The sequence below is a fragment of the Neofelis nebulosa genome, chromosome 1, assembly GCF_028018385.1.
Source record: "Neofelis nebulosa isolate mNeoNeb1 chromosome 1, mNeoNeb1.pri, whole genome shotgun sequence".
Taxonomy (NCBI): Eukaryota; Metazoa; Chordata; class Mammalia; order Carnivora; family Felidae; genus Neofelis; species Neofelis nebulosa.
In genome coordinates, this window is record NC_080782.1 from 215,163,343 (window position 1) to 215,179,694 (window position 16,352).

General features: G+C 36.7%; 1 protein-coding gene across 1 annotated transcript in view; it reads right to left on the bottom strand.

The window, feature by feature from the left end:
• VWA8 (von Willebrand factor A domain containing 8) overlaps positions 1-16,352 on the bottom strand; it is a 365,564-nt gene that overhangs the window by 150,348 nt on the left and 198,864 nt on the right. The window contains exons 22-23 of the mRNA XM_058684129.1: positions 3,589-3,664; positions 1,088-1,223 (exon numbers count right to left, since the gene is read on the bottom strand). Of these exons, the coding sequence (XP_058540112.1) occupies positions 1,088-1,223; positions 3,589-3,664 (212 nt within the window). The remainder of the gene's footprint in view (positions 1-1,087; positions 1,224-3,588; positions 3,665-16,352) is intronic.

The following is a 16,352-nucleotide window of genomic DNA, read 5'->3' on the forward strand; positions in this document are numbered from 1 at the left end:
ACTCCGGCTTAGGTCATGATCTCACAGTGTGAGTTCAAGCCCTGCATCGGGCTCTGTGCTGACAGCTCAGAGCCTGGAGCCTGCTTCAGATTCTGTGTCTCCCTCTCTCTCTCTGCCCCTCCCCCACTTGTGCTCGGTCTCTCTCTCTCTCTCTCTCTCTCAAATAAATAAGATGTAAAAAAAATTTTTAAAATTTAGAAACTAGAAAATATTCTGACATTACATTAGACAGTTTTTCTTTGTAGGTTAAACAGACTGATCAGATTCATCGATCTACATTTTTGCTAACAAGAAAAAATTCAATCAATCAATCAATCAATCAATAAAAGGAAGAAGGTAGTCCAAAACAGAGGATAACTTCTTCCCGTGGTAGGAGTGTGTGTGTGTGTGTGTGTGTGTGTGTGTGTACACATATTCACATGTATGTATGACAATATATATATATAATAAAATGCGTGGCAATTTTTCTAATTATAATGAGTAATAATAACATTAATTTTAACATTATAAGCAATAGAACATGCTAGAGCTTTTTAAAAAATTCAGATAATGATGAAGGAAATTAAATTACATACAAATCATGGACAAATGAGTATAATAAAGATGATATGTTAGGGGTGCCTGGGTGGCTCAGTCACGTAAGTGCCCGACTTCAGCTCAGGTCATGATCTCATGGTTCGTGGATTTGAGCCCCATGTCAGGCTCTGTGCTGACAGCTCAGAGCCTGGATCCTGCTTCAGATTGTGTCTCCCTCTCTCTCTGCCCCTCCCCTGCTCACGCTGTATCTCTCAAAAATGAATAAATGTTAAAAAACATTAAAAAAATTATATCTTAGTATTCTCAGAGTAGAAAAATATAGAGCTGATTTGACCTAAAACTACTATGAAAATTTTCACAGATGCTGACTATAAAAATGTGAGACAAAGATTGATTCAGATGTATTGATTTTTATAAATGACTGTCAATGCAGACAACTTTGGTTATATGGAACTTATGTTTGTTACTTGTAGAAAAATGGCCAGCTAAGTGTGTGATTTGATACCAAAGATGTGAAATTTGCATATATTGAAAGCTTTTTTATACTCACTTGCAACAATGCGTCTTCCATCTGCTAGAATCATTTCTCCATTTTCTACTAGAGTTTTTAAAATACAGGTGACATTTGTTGGGGCTTTATCTGCCTCATCTACCACCAGAACATGACCCAACTTTACTGCTTTAACCTTTGAAGACAGAACATTTATCATAAACAAAAAAATAAAAGCAAATGTCTTTAAAATTTTTTCACTCATTGCTTTGGCTTTATACTAGTAGCTAGTTCTACTTAAGTTATGGATACACTATCACAAAAAAAAAAATGTGTAGCAGAGCTGGAAACAAAATTTATAGATCACCTCTAAAAGCTTCACATAGTTACCAAATTGTTAACTCTGCAGTAATCAATTTATTCCCCTTTGGCAACATAATTATTCCTATGTTGGTAATGTCCACATTTTACACCCCAGAGTAGGGGAGATTTAAAACAAGAGAAACAAATACAGAAACTAGAGTTCCATGGAGGTTAAGAAGACTGAGACATCACAATCAAGAGTGGATATCCGAACACTGCATTTGTTATGGCTCTAAAGGAGTGGGGGATTTCAATAGATCAGAATGGATGGTCAAGAGGTGGGTATTCAATATAAAGGGAATCACTGGTCAAACTCAAGAAATCCTGAGGCACATTGAGGGAAGAGGGAATATGAGTAGTCTATCTTGGCTGAAGCAGAGGTTAAATGTAAGAAAGAAAAAAGAAAATAGGGTCTGAAAGAGTAGATCAGGTCTCTGTTAATTTGTCACCAGAGTGACAAATATGTACTTTATCTCATTAAGTAATCAATTTGTAAAGATTTATGAGTTTAGGCATGATAGGAATGGAGGCTGGAACTACACTTTAGGATGTTTAATCCTGCAGCGATATGCAGAGTAGACTAAAAGGGGATTACCATAATAATCTGGTAAAAAAGTAGTTTGAGAGACCTGGTTTTAAGGGAAGAGGCATGGAAAAGTGGAAATAAAAAGTATTAAATTGCTCTGAAGGGTTTTCTTCTTTTAAGTTTTTAAAATTTATTTTGAGAGAGAGAGTGCACATGGGGGCACAAGTGGCAGAGGGGGAGAGAGAGAGAGGGAGAGAGAGAATCCCAAGCAGGCTCACAGAGCCTGATGTGGGGCTTGATCTAATGAATTGTGAGATCATGACCTGCGGTGAGATCAAGAGTTGGATGCTTAACCCATTGAGCCAACCAGGCACCTTGATCTGAAGTTTTTTGGACATATAATCTATAGTCTTGGCAACTGATTACATGGGAAGTAAGGAAAGGAAAAATAAGAAAGAATCCTAGGTCTTAGGTGTCTGAATAAGTGGTGATGTTATGAAGAGAAAGGTAAAAATAAAAGCTAGGAAAAACTCTTAAAAACATTTTAAGAGGGGGGCACCTGGTTGGTTCAGTTGGTTACACATCTAGCTCCTGATTTCAGTTCAGGTCATGATCTCATGGGTCATGAGTCTGAGCCCCGCACTGGGCTCCAGGCTGACAGTGCAGAGCCTGCTTGGGATTCTCAATCTCTCTCTCTCTCTCTCTCTCTCTCTCTCTCTCTCTCTCTCTGCCCCTCCCCTGCTTTCTCCCTCTCTCTCTCAAAATAAATAAGTAAACTTAAAAAAAGAAAACATTTTAAGAGAGTAGATGGGGGAAATACTCAATGAATTTAAATACAAACCCAAAGCTTATTTTTTTTAATGAACCATATAATAAATTTTCCTCATTACATAGTTTTGACAAATAATTTTACAGATTGAGAAACAGATGATTGCCTCTACCACAAATGAATATTCATATTCTAAAAAAACTGATAAGGGTTCTTCTTTTTAACTTTAGGGCAAAAATGAACTGAATTAAAAAAGAGGGAGAAAACATATAGCTTTCAAACACTAATCCAACTCCAGCCTTCACATCTCTGTTCAGGGAAAGTCAGACCCAACCTGGGAGAATTCAGGAATGAGATTCTAAAGACTTCAATCACTTCAAAAAGCTCTGGACCAGAGAGGTTCTTATGTTGGCATATTTGTGCCATTACCACAAAGGAGTTATCTACACAGAGGGACAGGCCTGGCAGGCCAGGATTATTTTGGGTCTTATGTAAGAAGTTGAGGGATGGGTCTTTCCAGCTACCCAAAACACTGGGCTATATTTTATTCATTAAAATCATTTAAAAAAATTCTAGAAACATTATCTAATTTTAAACACTACACATTTGAAAACAGCAAAGTTTTTTTTCCTTAATTCTGGAATGATAAAGAAACCATTAGAGGATTTCTATCATTCCCTAAATCACCTGGAAGAGAAAAGAACAGAATAAGAAAACATTTTATTTTCCAATAATTTGTATTTAAATATCTACTCTCCAAATGACATATGAATGAGTGTTTTCCAGTTAAGACTGAAATTCATTGAAATCTATGGGATATTTACAAATCCCTCTCAAAGGCTGAAATACAACTATCATTCAGAAAAATAGAGTTGAGAATATTCATATAGTTGGATTACTAACCAAAGGTGAGTCTTCGTATACAATCAGTCCATCTTTAACAGAAGGCTGAAGAGTAAGGGTTTGTACTGTGGTGTCCCTGAAGTTAAACCAAAACATTTTATAGTTAGTAAGAAAATAAACAGACATGAATAAAAATATAGCACAGGAGGACTTCTTTTTAAATTTTTATTCACCACCCACTTTTCTCAAAATGAATAATAACAAATGAAATTCCATTTAGCAACAGTATTTTGTGGATGTAAATATGAATTATAGGGTTTGGAAATCAATCCAGGTTTACAGATTATCCAGGTTCTTTACTTCTCCTTTCCTTTCTAGTAATTTCCTTTGTGACCATTTCACTCCTCAAAATCACCTCCTGAGGGTGAGGAGGAGAAATTAAAAACATATATATTTGCATTAGAGAAATAATATTTATATTATTTGAAAGGAATTTTGATGGTGACTTTGGTGATGACTGGCATCCTGACATGACCAATTAAGGCAAGTGTATGAATTCCACATTCTGGCCTAATCTGCCCTCAGCATGTGCAAAAAGCCAGACTGTCTTACCTCCCTCCAGCAACCATAGGCTTTTGAACATTTCTGCTAGGATTAAGACAATCCATTCCATTTTCTTAAATCTATTTGCTAGAGTGTGCCAGACCTTCCTTTAGATCAGAATATTCAAATTATTAATAGTGAGCTCTCTTGATGTTATATACGTTCTCACATGATGAGATAGGAAATTCATATCATCTATGAATTACTTTTACCAAAAATGTGTATATAAGCTGCAGGTGATAGGCAAGTCCAGACACATTTAAGGGGATCAATTCTATATCTTCATCTTCTACATATATGCTCTCTTTAAAATAAAAAATTCTATGGCCATCTTGATCATATCATGTAGAGAATTAAATTACTTTTAAAATGTGAGTAGCACTTTTCTTTATAAGAATTGAAGGTTGCCTTTTCAAATTTATCACTTACCAAGTAATATGTGGAGTTATGCCTGTGTTCTTTTGAGTACCTACTATGTGTGAGGCCATACTTGGAATGTGAACTTCAGACCTTAGTGTTATAATATGCTTCTGAAACTTCTCCCCAAATGCTAACATTTATCACCATCTATTAAAATTATAAAATGTGTATTTATTTAAAAAACTGATAAATACTATATGACAATGACAAACCAAGCAAACTTAAGATATCTTTCAAGTAAGTTTTTGCTTTAGCAAAACAAATTTAATCAAAATAAGTGAATTGCTTTGACAGGCAGCAGTGGGGTAGTAGAAAGAAGACATTGGAGTCAGACCAATCAGGATTCAAATTCTAGTTCTTATCACTTATTAGCCACTTGATCTTGGGTAAGTAATACAATCCACCCAGGAGGATTGATGACAGAACACTTGGAAAGTACCTAGCACAGCATATGGCAGATATAAAGAGTGTAACTACACATCAGCCTTACCAGTTTGTTATCATTATTTCTGCTGTTAGGACTGAAAGTTCTTGCCTGTCTAACTTCTACCTGATCTTCAGGTCTTGAGTGTAGACGGTGTTTCTTGGAAATCCCCACCATGACCCTTTCTAAAAAGACCAGGTTAGGTGACCCTATTGCATGTTCCCTTTGAGCCCTGGATCTCCTCTATTTCAACCCTTAACACACTATATTCTAATTACTTATCTTAATATCTTTCTACATAGACTGTAAGATTTAAGAAGGTAGACCATATCTATCTGTCCCTCATCCAGTTCCCTGCATCTAATGGATATCTGGCACATAGAATGCATTTAATACATATTCTCTGAATAAATGAATGCATGAATAAAATGACAAAAATGCTAAAAGTTAAAAGTCAACACTGCGGCTTATAACACAACATATAGTATGTGGATTTCCAAATTTATTGGACCAGGGACCCCCTTTTTTTTTTTAAACAGAGAATCTGGAACTATAGAATCCACTTCAGTAAATGTTGGGTTCGATTAAGGCTGACTCTACTAGATATAAGAAATCTTTTTTATTAATTTATAAGTGTTTATTAGAAAGTACAGTCATATTGAGAAGTACACTTGCAGTTGACTAGTCAAGGGAGTATGGAAGACCTTGTTTACATCCATCATGGACTCCAACTGAGTTGAATTTAGACTTATTGTAGTGAGTAACTCCTCCATCAGTGTCCTCACCTACCAGGGCTTGAACAGGTACGTTGGCAATACAATTAATGACATTTATAATTTCTAGACTACCTAACTTATCTGCACCTAGCTTGAAAGGCTTTTCCCTCTAATTTGACTAAACAGCAAGTGGCTTCTTGAGTTAATTCCCTGGAGTCTGGTCTATTGCTCTTCCTGACCTCTACTCTAAGCTCCCACCCCAATGATTCTGGCTCTCATGGGTCTGATACCTGCCTTATTATCTACTGCTTCCTATAGCCCAAGCACTAACACTTTACAAAGAATCAGATACTACTTTTAATGTTGGCTAAAATTCAAATTCAGATGTGTTTGAAATAAAGCCTTGAGGATGTTAAGAAAAGTGAAAACAAAACATACGGTGACAATTTATTGGTGCTTATCCACTTTTAGTATGAACACAATGTTTCTTATGCAGTGTAATGATATCTAGTCATATGTCCATTTTCTCTATTCCTGGGTCTTACAAGTTTTCTATAGGACATACTTTATGCTATCTTCTGCTAAAAAATTAATTTTTAGAGTTTTAAGCAAACAAGAACACAGTTTAACTAATTTCCCTTAAATTCGTTGTTAATATTCTAGCAATACAGAAGGGGGGTTGGGTGAGGAAGAGAAAGAGTGTGTTCACACAGATTTTTATAGCTATATAATGAATTTCTCACTTCACTTGTCACATATTTAATGGGCAACAACATGACACCTTCAAGCACCAAAATGGAAAAAGGAACTCTTGTATCATTGTCAGTGGGAAGGAAATTCAAGCTGAATTCCAATTTTAAAAAGGCAAATGAAATTGTTCTATAACACTTGAATTCTGATAAGATACAACTTGCCAAATTAGATTTATCAAAAGACTTTTGTGCTAGAATTAAAAACCAAAGGTTTGAGGGAACATGCACAAATCAGATGATTTCTAAAAAGGATTACAAATGAGAATAAACACAAATGGAAATCATGGCTTTCAGTGGAGTAGTCTGTGAGAAAGAGGAATTTATAGAAAAAAGGTGGTTTTGTTCTGTTCTTTTTATTGATCTTTCATCATATACATCAAAGGAAAAGCAGAGATTAGTATAATGTGTAAAATGATATGCTATTAAAAAATGGATTGGCTTATATGTCAGTTAAGTTTCACTGGTGATGTAAGGGTGGCAAATAACCTACTATCCTTGCATAGTACTTAATACAATAAGAGAAAGCTGGTTTTTCAAGGTATCTTACAATATCATAAATTTCAACTTAGCGAAGTGATAAGCATTATTGTCACAAGCAGCATATGAATTGACCCTTAAAGCCAATATAATGATTATTTTTCTGAAAAGTTGATTAAAATCATTGCTCTGTGTTTAGGAGCATCTTGGATCAAAAGATATTAGTTCTCCACACAAATAGGCAATAACCCTAAGAGAGTATTTTATTTGCTACAATTTCAATTCTATTACAATTTGTTCCTCTCAAGAACATCTCTGAAATATAAGCTTATAAAAGTTTAAATAGAATTAGTAATTTCAACAATAGAGAAGAGAAGGGAATTTAAAACACATCTAAGTCACATTTTCTTAGCCTACGGTTTAATTTAAAAAATGGTTTTCAGTACATAACTATCATCTGTAATGCTTGAATTAATTAGAATGTTTAGCTAATCGCTGACATAAATGTTCTCACTTCTCACTATCTTGCAAACTAAAGTTTTCTATCAATTAAATCCTGTGTAGATAAAGGAGCTACTCAAAGAAATATGGTGCTAAACTCTATTCTTTTTTTAATTCTGTGATTAAAAAAAATTTTTTTAATGTTTATTTATTTTTGAGAGAGAGACAGAGCATGAGCAGGGTAGGGGTGCAGAGAGAGAGGGAGACACAGAATCTGACGTAGGCTCCAGGCTGTGAGCTGTCAGCACAGTGCCCAACGCGGGGCTCAAACCCACTATCTGTGAGATCATGACCTGAGCCTAAGTCAGATGCTTAATTGACTGAGTCACCTTAGAGTCCCCTTAATCCTGTAATTTTAAAGTTTTTTTTAAATAGAGTTATTAATGTCTTGATAGTAATTTAAAATCATTCTACATGCAATAAAAATAATTAAGTTGTATAAAGACTAGGTTTTTGTCAAAATAAGGAAAGAAAATTGGCCTCTGGAGAGCAAGCACAATCTGTTCTTGAAATGTTGCTTGTAAAGGTACATTAAGCTAATATCTGCTAATTTACTGAAGAGCAAATGATCTCAAAATAGTGATGTTTATTTTAAAAATGATATTTTAGTAAGCTGTGTTTAAATTGGCTTATGGTTAGCTTTCTTTTAGAAACGCAATAGTAGTTAAACATAAGAGTGAAAGAAGAAAGACGACATATAAGAGTTTCAAATAGCTAACAAAAATTATCTCTAACTTTATGGTTCATTACATAAAATTGGCTGTAGGAATAGACTAGTCATTAATAGAAGTCAAACGTGGGAAAGGAAAGCTGGACCATGGCACATAGGAGACACTTAAGAAATATTTGCCAAATATTTCTAAATGAGGGAAGGTCCTGAAAATAGAAGTAAATAGTAATTTCTGCCAATAAGAGATAAGCATAACATTACCCATTGAGAAGTAACGCTGCTGAATGATATTGCCAAGTGGAAAAGAGTTCATGGCATCATCAAGAATATCATTTCCAAAGGCTTATTTTAACTATCAATGAAATGAAGGTAAGGGGCACTGATAATTTTCAAAAATAAAACAGAGTGCTACTTAGACATAGCTGAGGCAAACAAACGTTAAGCTGTAAACAATGTGTACAAGCGGTCTGGGCTCTCTCTTGAATAGCTACACACCCTTTCTTACTCTTGCCTGTAAAAGGCAAATGTACTCCTGCCATGTTGGAAGAGAAACTTCTCAAGGACGTCAAACAGAAAGGGCCACTAATATAAGCAGTGTTACCATACAATACAAAAAAAGGAAGACACAAATTAACTGTGATTATTGCAGTGTTTGTTAAAAACCACCACTGGCCTAACTCTGAGTCCAGATTTAGACGTTGGTCAATCACTTCACCTCTTGAAGCTCAAGATTACTCGTGTCTAAAGAGGGAATTAAAAGAGAATAAATGAGGGAGCAGAGTAGAGTAAAAAGCAAGGAAGATAAAGTGGAGACAGAAAGAATATTATTGTTATATGTGCTTTGAATGCTTTGAAGGAAAAGTCTTTTTAATAAGATAAGCAAAATATTATTTCTGCCAAAGTGACTGAAAAGACTCCAGCTCTTAAAATAGCTGTTTTGGAGGACAAATAGTTTATTTAGCAGTCAATCACTCATCACTAATGTGTCCAGATGCAAAAAATCCTAACAAACCATAAAAGAAAGGAAGACATTAGGGGGATAATATTTATGGAAGGAAGTCTACTGTGATGCAACACTGTTCTCTTCAGGGGTAGCTTCTTACTGGGAACAACAGGTAGAAAATAGCCACAGCAAAGTAGTCATCTGATGGAAGCTAAACATTTCAAAATATGCTTAGTTTTCAAAATCTACTTCCCTCCCCACATCTCCTAGCACTGTATTAACACTTATTTAAAAAGAAACTCCTCTAATATTCAAAGCCATGCTGATAATCAAATCTCTTAACAAAATCTGAAAGATGTGAGTTGTCTAATCTTTAAAAATACATCTACTAAAATGATATATTTAAAAACTGGATCTTTTGTCTTTCCTCTGAAAGCTAGGTTTCTGGCTTGGTAAATTTTAGGAACTCAAGATGACCTAATTTCTTTGTGGGAACTTCATTTCCTCTTTTCCAGCCCCAAAAAGAAAAACAGTATGCAGGTCCTTTATTACCCTTTGCTCCTAACATTAAACAAGGCATTTTCTAGTCAGTTCTAAAAAAGGAATAGAAGAACAAAAATGCAGATTAAATGCAAAACTAATGAGTGGGCAAAGATGTACACACAGATGAAACCAGAGCGCGAGGCTGGGGAACACTGTGTCCACTGAGTAAAGCTTTATCAGAAAATACAGTAATGAGTAGTTTATAGTTTTTAAAAGTCTCATTAATTGGGTCACAACAGAAAAGCATGAGAGAGTCAAAAATTAATGTGAATATCTTTTCATATCAGGATATTATCTACTCTTTTATTCAATAAATTTGTATTCAGCATTTATCCATGGGCATTGCTTTGGATGCTGAAGTATCTGTGAACAAAATAGGTAGAAATTCCTTCCCCTGATGAGCTTAAACTCATAATATACTTAAGCGAACCTAACTCATCATACTAACAAAGTACCATCTTTCGTACAGTATGAACTAGATCTTGCATGAGATTAAATATCGAAAGATATTTTACCAGAGGCAATTCAAAGAGAGAGAGAGAGAGAGAGAGAGAGAGAGAGCACGCGCAGGAGGGGCAGAGGGAGAGAAGGAGAATCTTAAGCAGGCTCCACACTCAGTGTGAAATCTGACGTGGGGCTGGATCTCAGGACCCTGAGATCATGACCTGAGCTGAAATCAAGAATCGGACACCTCACCAACTGACCCACCCAGGCACCCCTGAAATACCTATTTTTGATCACTAAGACAAATGAGAAATAGCCTGCTGCTAAGGAAATCCATCAGAGGACTTAAGTCCACCAACTCTCCGTGAGACCGGCTTAGCACGTCTCTCATGGTTAACAACCCTAAATACATTTTCCGTGTAACACTTATTGCCTAAAACTCACTATGTAAGTTGCATTTTACATATATCATAATATTATTTGGTATATTATAATCATGAATTATTTTTATCCTCATTTCTGACTGTTCATCAACTTGAAAAAACTCACAATGCTCAGTGTTAAATTTATCACACTTCAACTACTCAAGTCAAATAGAAAATAGTATGTAAATAAGCATTATATTTGGAGAACTCTTCAAGGAGATCCATGTTTAAATTTTCTGTAATGTACCTATTTTATTAAGTTTTTATGATAGATTTTCTGAAAGGAAGACACTACTGAATCATAAGAAAAATGAGATATATAACATTCAGAAGCAAAAGTTAAAGAGTTCATTCATTTCAGTCATAGCCATTTTCCAGCATTATTTGAATGGCAGAGAAGGAACAAACACCTCCAAGGACTTAGAGGTCAGGGGACTGGAGCAGAGCTCTAAGCACTACTTCTTCTTCTTCTTCTTCTTCTTCTTCTTCTTCTTCTTCTTCTTCTTCTTCTTCTTTTTTTGCGATCTTATGTTTTATCTTAAAATTTGCTGGGGATTTTGAAAGCTATTCCATAACATACCTAGGTGTTTCAATACCAAAATGTTTCAGTCACCAGTAGGAAGACAGCAACAAGGAGCTGAGCCAACACCCGCAGGAAACAGGGTTGAGCCTAAGACAGTGGACACTGCAGAGAAAGTTCTGCCCCTGGCCACTTTGGCTCTTCTGGTATCTATCATATTTCTTGAATCCAAATTCAAATAAATGAATGATAACTTGTTTCTCACTTCTATCCTTCCACTTGAACTAACTGCTCGAAAGGACTTTATACTTAAAATTTTTAGTTGTTCCTATGACTGTCCTTCACTGTGAGGACAAGGCATACCATCTATACACAAGGGGGTATCACCTATATATCTAGTGCCTGTCACCACACCTCATACCTTCTAGGCATGCAATCAATGTTCACTCAAAGAATGAATGAGGCAAGAGTGTGTTAAACAAATATTACATATTTTCAATGTATAAGGCAGAGTTTTAGGTATGATGATTATAAAAGATCAGAGATTCTGTTCTCAGGAAGCACACATGACAGAAAGATAGATGTAAAACAAATATAATCCATGTCAGAGGGTGATAAGGGCAATAATAGAAATTAAATCAAAGTTCAGTGAGAACACAGAGGAGAAGGCAATTAATTCTGAGTAAAGAGAATAGAGTGTTGATGATTCAATATGATTTTAACTGATAGGTATGGGTAGAAAATGCTTCCAGACAGAGAAACAGACAAACATGTAGAAGGTCAAGATACAAGAGAAATTTGAGGGAACAAGAGTATGTCTAGAATATAGTTGCACAGAAGGCAGTCGAGCTGGCCAGGTGAGGTGAGCCAGAGTGCACAGTTTTCTTAAATATCATGCTCAAGAGGCTGATTTTCATTTCATGGAAATGAAGAACCAATCACCTGTTCATTTCCGACAGAGGACTCTCTAAGCAGATGTCTCAAAGATGGGTGGGAAGGAAGAGATATTGCATTTATTCATTTGTTTAACAAATGTTTATCAAACACCCACCATGTTCCAGACGTTGTGCTGGAAGGAGGCAGTTCAAAGACCCATCCTTGCCCTCAGGGAGAGCTCACTGATCAGCCAGGGAGACAGAAGTGGGAACACGTAATTGTGATAAAAAATGACATGTACAATAGTGGAGACTGTTCTAGGTCAGTAGCTCTAAATATACTATCAATCAAAGTTTTTTCTGAGAAGATACACTGTAAAATATATGAAAACAGTAACAAAAACTGAGCCAACTATGGAAAACAATATCTAAAAAATGCTCTTGGACTTTATTTGTTGATAATACAAACAACTTTCATTCTTATTAAAAATTAAAGGACGTTTTTGGGGGCACCTGGGTGGCTCAGTCAGTTGAGCGTCTGACTTTGGCTTAGTTCATGATCTCACAGTTCGTGAGTTCGAACCCCACGTCGGGCTCTGTGCTGACAGCTCAGAGCCTGGAGCCTGCTTCAGATTCTGTGTCTCCCTCTCTCTCTGCCCCTTCCCCACTCATGCTCTGTCTCTGTCTCTCAAAAATGAATAAACGTTAAAAAATAAAATAAAATAAAGGACATTTTTGGGAGAACAACGTGGTTGATATACTTTATTATTATTTGTGTGATTAAAAGGTCTAGTCCTAAGTTCAGTTTATTTCAATGCCTGTTTTAATGGTTATTATAGCTGAAAAAGAGCTCACAAAGACATACAGATCCAAATAGAAATGCAGCATTCACTGCACCCCTATAGCATGACATACACTTTTCACTCATTTATCAAACATACAAAGGATTTTAGTACTATTAGGCTTGGGAATTTCCATCCTTCCTGAAGTCTATCAGTGGTTTGGCAAACAAATCAGTGCCACATTTTATATTTTGAACCAATGGGTTCAAACATCATTGAAAATCTTCATTTATAAGGCTTTTAATCATTTGAGGAAATTGTATTTCAAACTGTTTTAGCGCGTAGAAGAGACCTTTTGGGACCGTATGATCTATTTCTACATTTCAGCACTCTGACACCGAACATGGGTTTTCCAGACCTGACAATCTCTAAGTTTCTGCATACACCAGCTGGTTGTCTACAAGGTAATTCAATTCTGACACTAACTACACGGTGGAGCTAGCACAGATCCCAGTGGGTAAGGGCTCTGTTTCACAAGACTGTCCCCATTTCACTCACCAATTCCAAGTCTCAGGCCTCCCCTACTTTTGACAGACCAGCTCTGAGTCAGGGGTTTCCACGATACCCTCCTCGGGATCCATAATCTGCTAGAACAGCTCACAGAACACAGGAAGGCACTTTATGTACTACTCCTGATTTATTACAAAGGCTACAACTGGGGCGCCTGGGTGGCGCAGTCGGTTAAGCGTCCGACTTCAGCCAGGTCACGATCTCGCGGTCCGTGAGTTCGAGCCCCGTGTCGGGCTCTGGGCTGATGGCCCGGAGCCTGGAGCCTGTTTCCGATTCTGTGTCTCCCTCTCTCTCTGCCCCTCCCCCGTTCATGCTCTGTCTCTCTCTGTCCCAAAAATAAAAAAAAAATAAAAAACGTTGAAAAAAAAAAAATTAAAAAAAAAAAAAATAAATAAATAAAAACAAAGGCTACAACTTAGGAACAGCCAAAAGGAAGAGATACAGAAGGCAAGTAATGGGGCGAGAGGGTCTGTGCATTGAGAGGACCAATGTCCTCTCTGGTCACAGCACCCTCCCAGTACTTCAGCATATTTGCTAACCCAGAAGCCCTGCAAACCCCACTGTTTGGGATTTTTACAGAGGTTCCATTAAGTGGACACAATTGATTAAATCATGGGCCACTGGCGATTAACTTAATCTTCAGTACCCCTCCTTTCCTCTCCCCAGAGCTAGGGAGCAGGGCTGAAAGTTCCAACCCTCCAATCACATGGTTTCCTGAGGAAATGGGGGGGGGCAGTCTGAAGCTATCCAGGGCCCCAAGAGTTACCTTATTTGCATAAAAAAAGAGTCTTCTCACTCCAGAGATTACAAGGGTTTTAGAACTGGGAAAGAAGATCAGTGTCATAACAGAAAGATAACCCTTATTTCTCAGGAAATTACAGGGGTTTTAGAAGCTCTTGTGGCAGAAATGAGAATGAAGATGAAATATATTTTTCTTATTATATCACAAAATCACAGGGTGATATGTATTATTTTCAGCAACAAAAAAAGCCTAGCAACTGAAACACTTATAAACATCTGATTTTAAAATGCTCTCTCCAGAGATTTTTTAAAGTAATTATTTTCTACTTTACTGTTAGAGCATGACCTTTACCTTGAAGGACCAAATTAAATGTTTTTTTTTTTTTCATTTTTAAAATATTTGTTTATGGGGCATCTCTCTGACAGTCGTTTAACACACATCAACAAACTGACCTCTTGACTTTGTAAGAGACGAATGTGTAGGTTTGGCAGATCTTTGAAATACTTTACAATAAAATTTTAAGTGAGACTGTAGTATAAAAGATTTTCATTGTTAGCTCCTATCTCATAACAAGATATTGAAATAATTCTGGCTTTAGTTTACATTTTTTTAATTTAAGTTTATTTATTTTTGAGAGAGAAACAGAGAGAGCGAGTGGGGAAGGGACACAGAGCGAGGGAGAAAGAGAATCTCAAGCAGGCTCTGCACAGTCAGCACGGAGTCTGACATGGGGCTTGAACTCACAAACCTCAAGATCATGATCTGAGCTGAAACCGAGAGTGGATGCTTAACTGACTGAGCCACCAGAGTGTCCCATGGCTTTATTTTAAAGGTCTTGGTTTTAAATATGGTATCAAGCTGGTGCCATCCTGTAGGACTTCGTGTAAGTCCACTTTCAACTTCTCTGCAGCAATGTTTTGTTTTGAATCATTATGAAGAGAGTATTATTCATGTGTGGTGTCCTCTGTAACCTTACTCCAGAGTCTTTTCTCTTTTCAATCAAATCAGATGCACCATCTGATGGTTTTACTTACATAATTTTCTGTCGGTTTCATTTCATTTATGCTTATATTGTTAATACTATTTTCAAACTGGAGTTCTTTTTCAAGAGTCTTTAAAACCACTGTCCATTATGCGAGGGCTAGCTTGGTTAAAAGTAGGTTAAGTAAGACTTTCCCAGGCAGAGTTGATGAGAAAGGCACTCCAGGCTATAAGAGCTGCACGTGATACTCAGGAATCATAAGCAGTTCATTTGGCTTAAGCATAAGTATGTGGGAGAAAAAGGTTGGAAGTAAGACCAGTGAAGCAGATGCGGCTCAAACTAAGGAGTACAGACTGGATACTGTTGGCAATGGGAGTCATTAGAGGGTTCTGAGCAGGACAATAAGTTATCAACTTCATTGGCTGGAACAATGGGAAACATAAGAAAGATAGACTGGAGGCTGAGTTCTTAGCCAGGAGACTACCACAATAATCTAAGCAAGAGAAGAGGAATGGAATTATGGCCCAGAGAAGGAGGGAAGGAGATACTATATCTATTAGAAGGATGGAACTGAAAGGAACTCTGGAGTGCAGGAAAATAAACGAATGTAAAAGTCCGGGCATGGCCTGTGGCTGTGGGAAAGGAAAAGAGGAAGATATTTAGGAGACCTTAAAAAATGAAGACATGATTTCATAATGAATGACTGTCAAGGTGAAGAGTAGGGAAAGACAAAAGGTACCGGGCTTACAGGCCAGGTGACTGGATACAGGGCTCTGTAAGCACGGAGAGGAAACATCTATTCTTTCCTTCACCAATTCCATAATTGACACCTGCCATGAACCAGGTCTAGAAAGGGGGCTGGAGAACATTGAAAAAGAAGAGTTGGTAAGAAGAGATGGATATTTTGGATTTGAAATGCCCCAGAGATACTTACGTGGATATTTGTAAAAGAAAAATGCAGATCTAAAGCTAAGAATAGAAGAAGGGGCAGAAGATGTGGCTTTCACCTATATATGGATAGAAGATGATACAGACTTATAGACAGGAGGTTTAATTTTAACTGGCTCCTTACCACATACCAGGCACTGTCCTAGTTACATGTGACATATATCATTTAATCCTTATAATAACTCTCTGATAAACTTTGGGCTCAAAGAAGTTACCCAAACTCATGCTTTCCTTCAAAAATGTGAGGCTTCCATTTTATTTTAGCCCAGTTGTATAACAAATGGTTTCTGATTTTTGACACAAGGCATTCCTAAAAACTGTATCTGAAAACATACTCATAGCCTGGACTGTAGCATTATTGCCATTTAACCAGTTATGAGCAGAAACCGGTAAAAAGTGCTACTAGTTCCAGTGATGCAGCAGCAGAACTGAAGTCCTCGGTGGAAAATAATATTCATTTATATGCAGCTGCCCCTGAAGGTTGGTT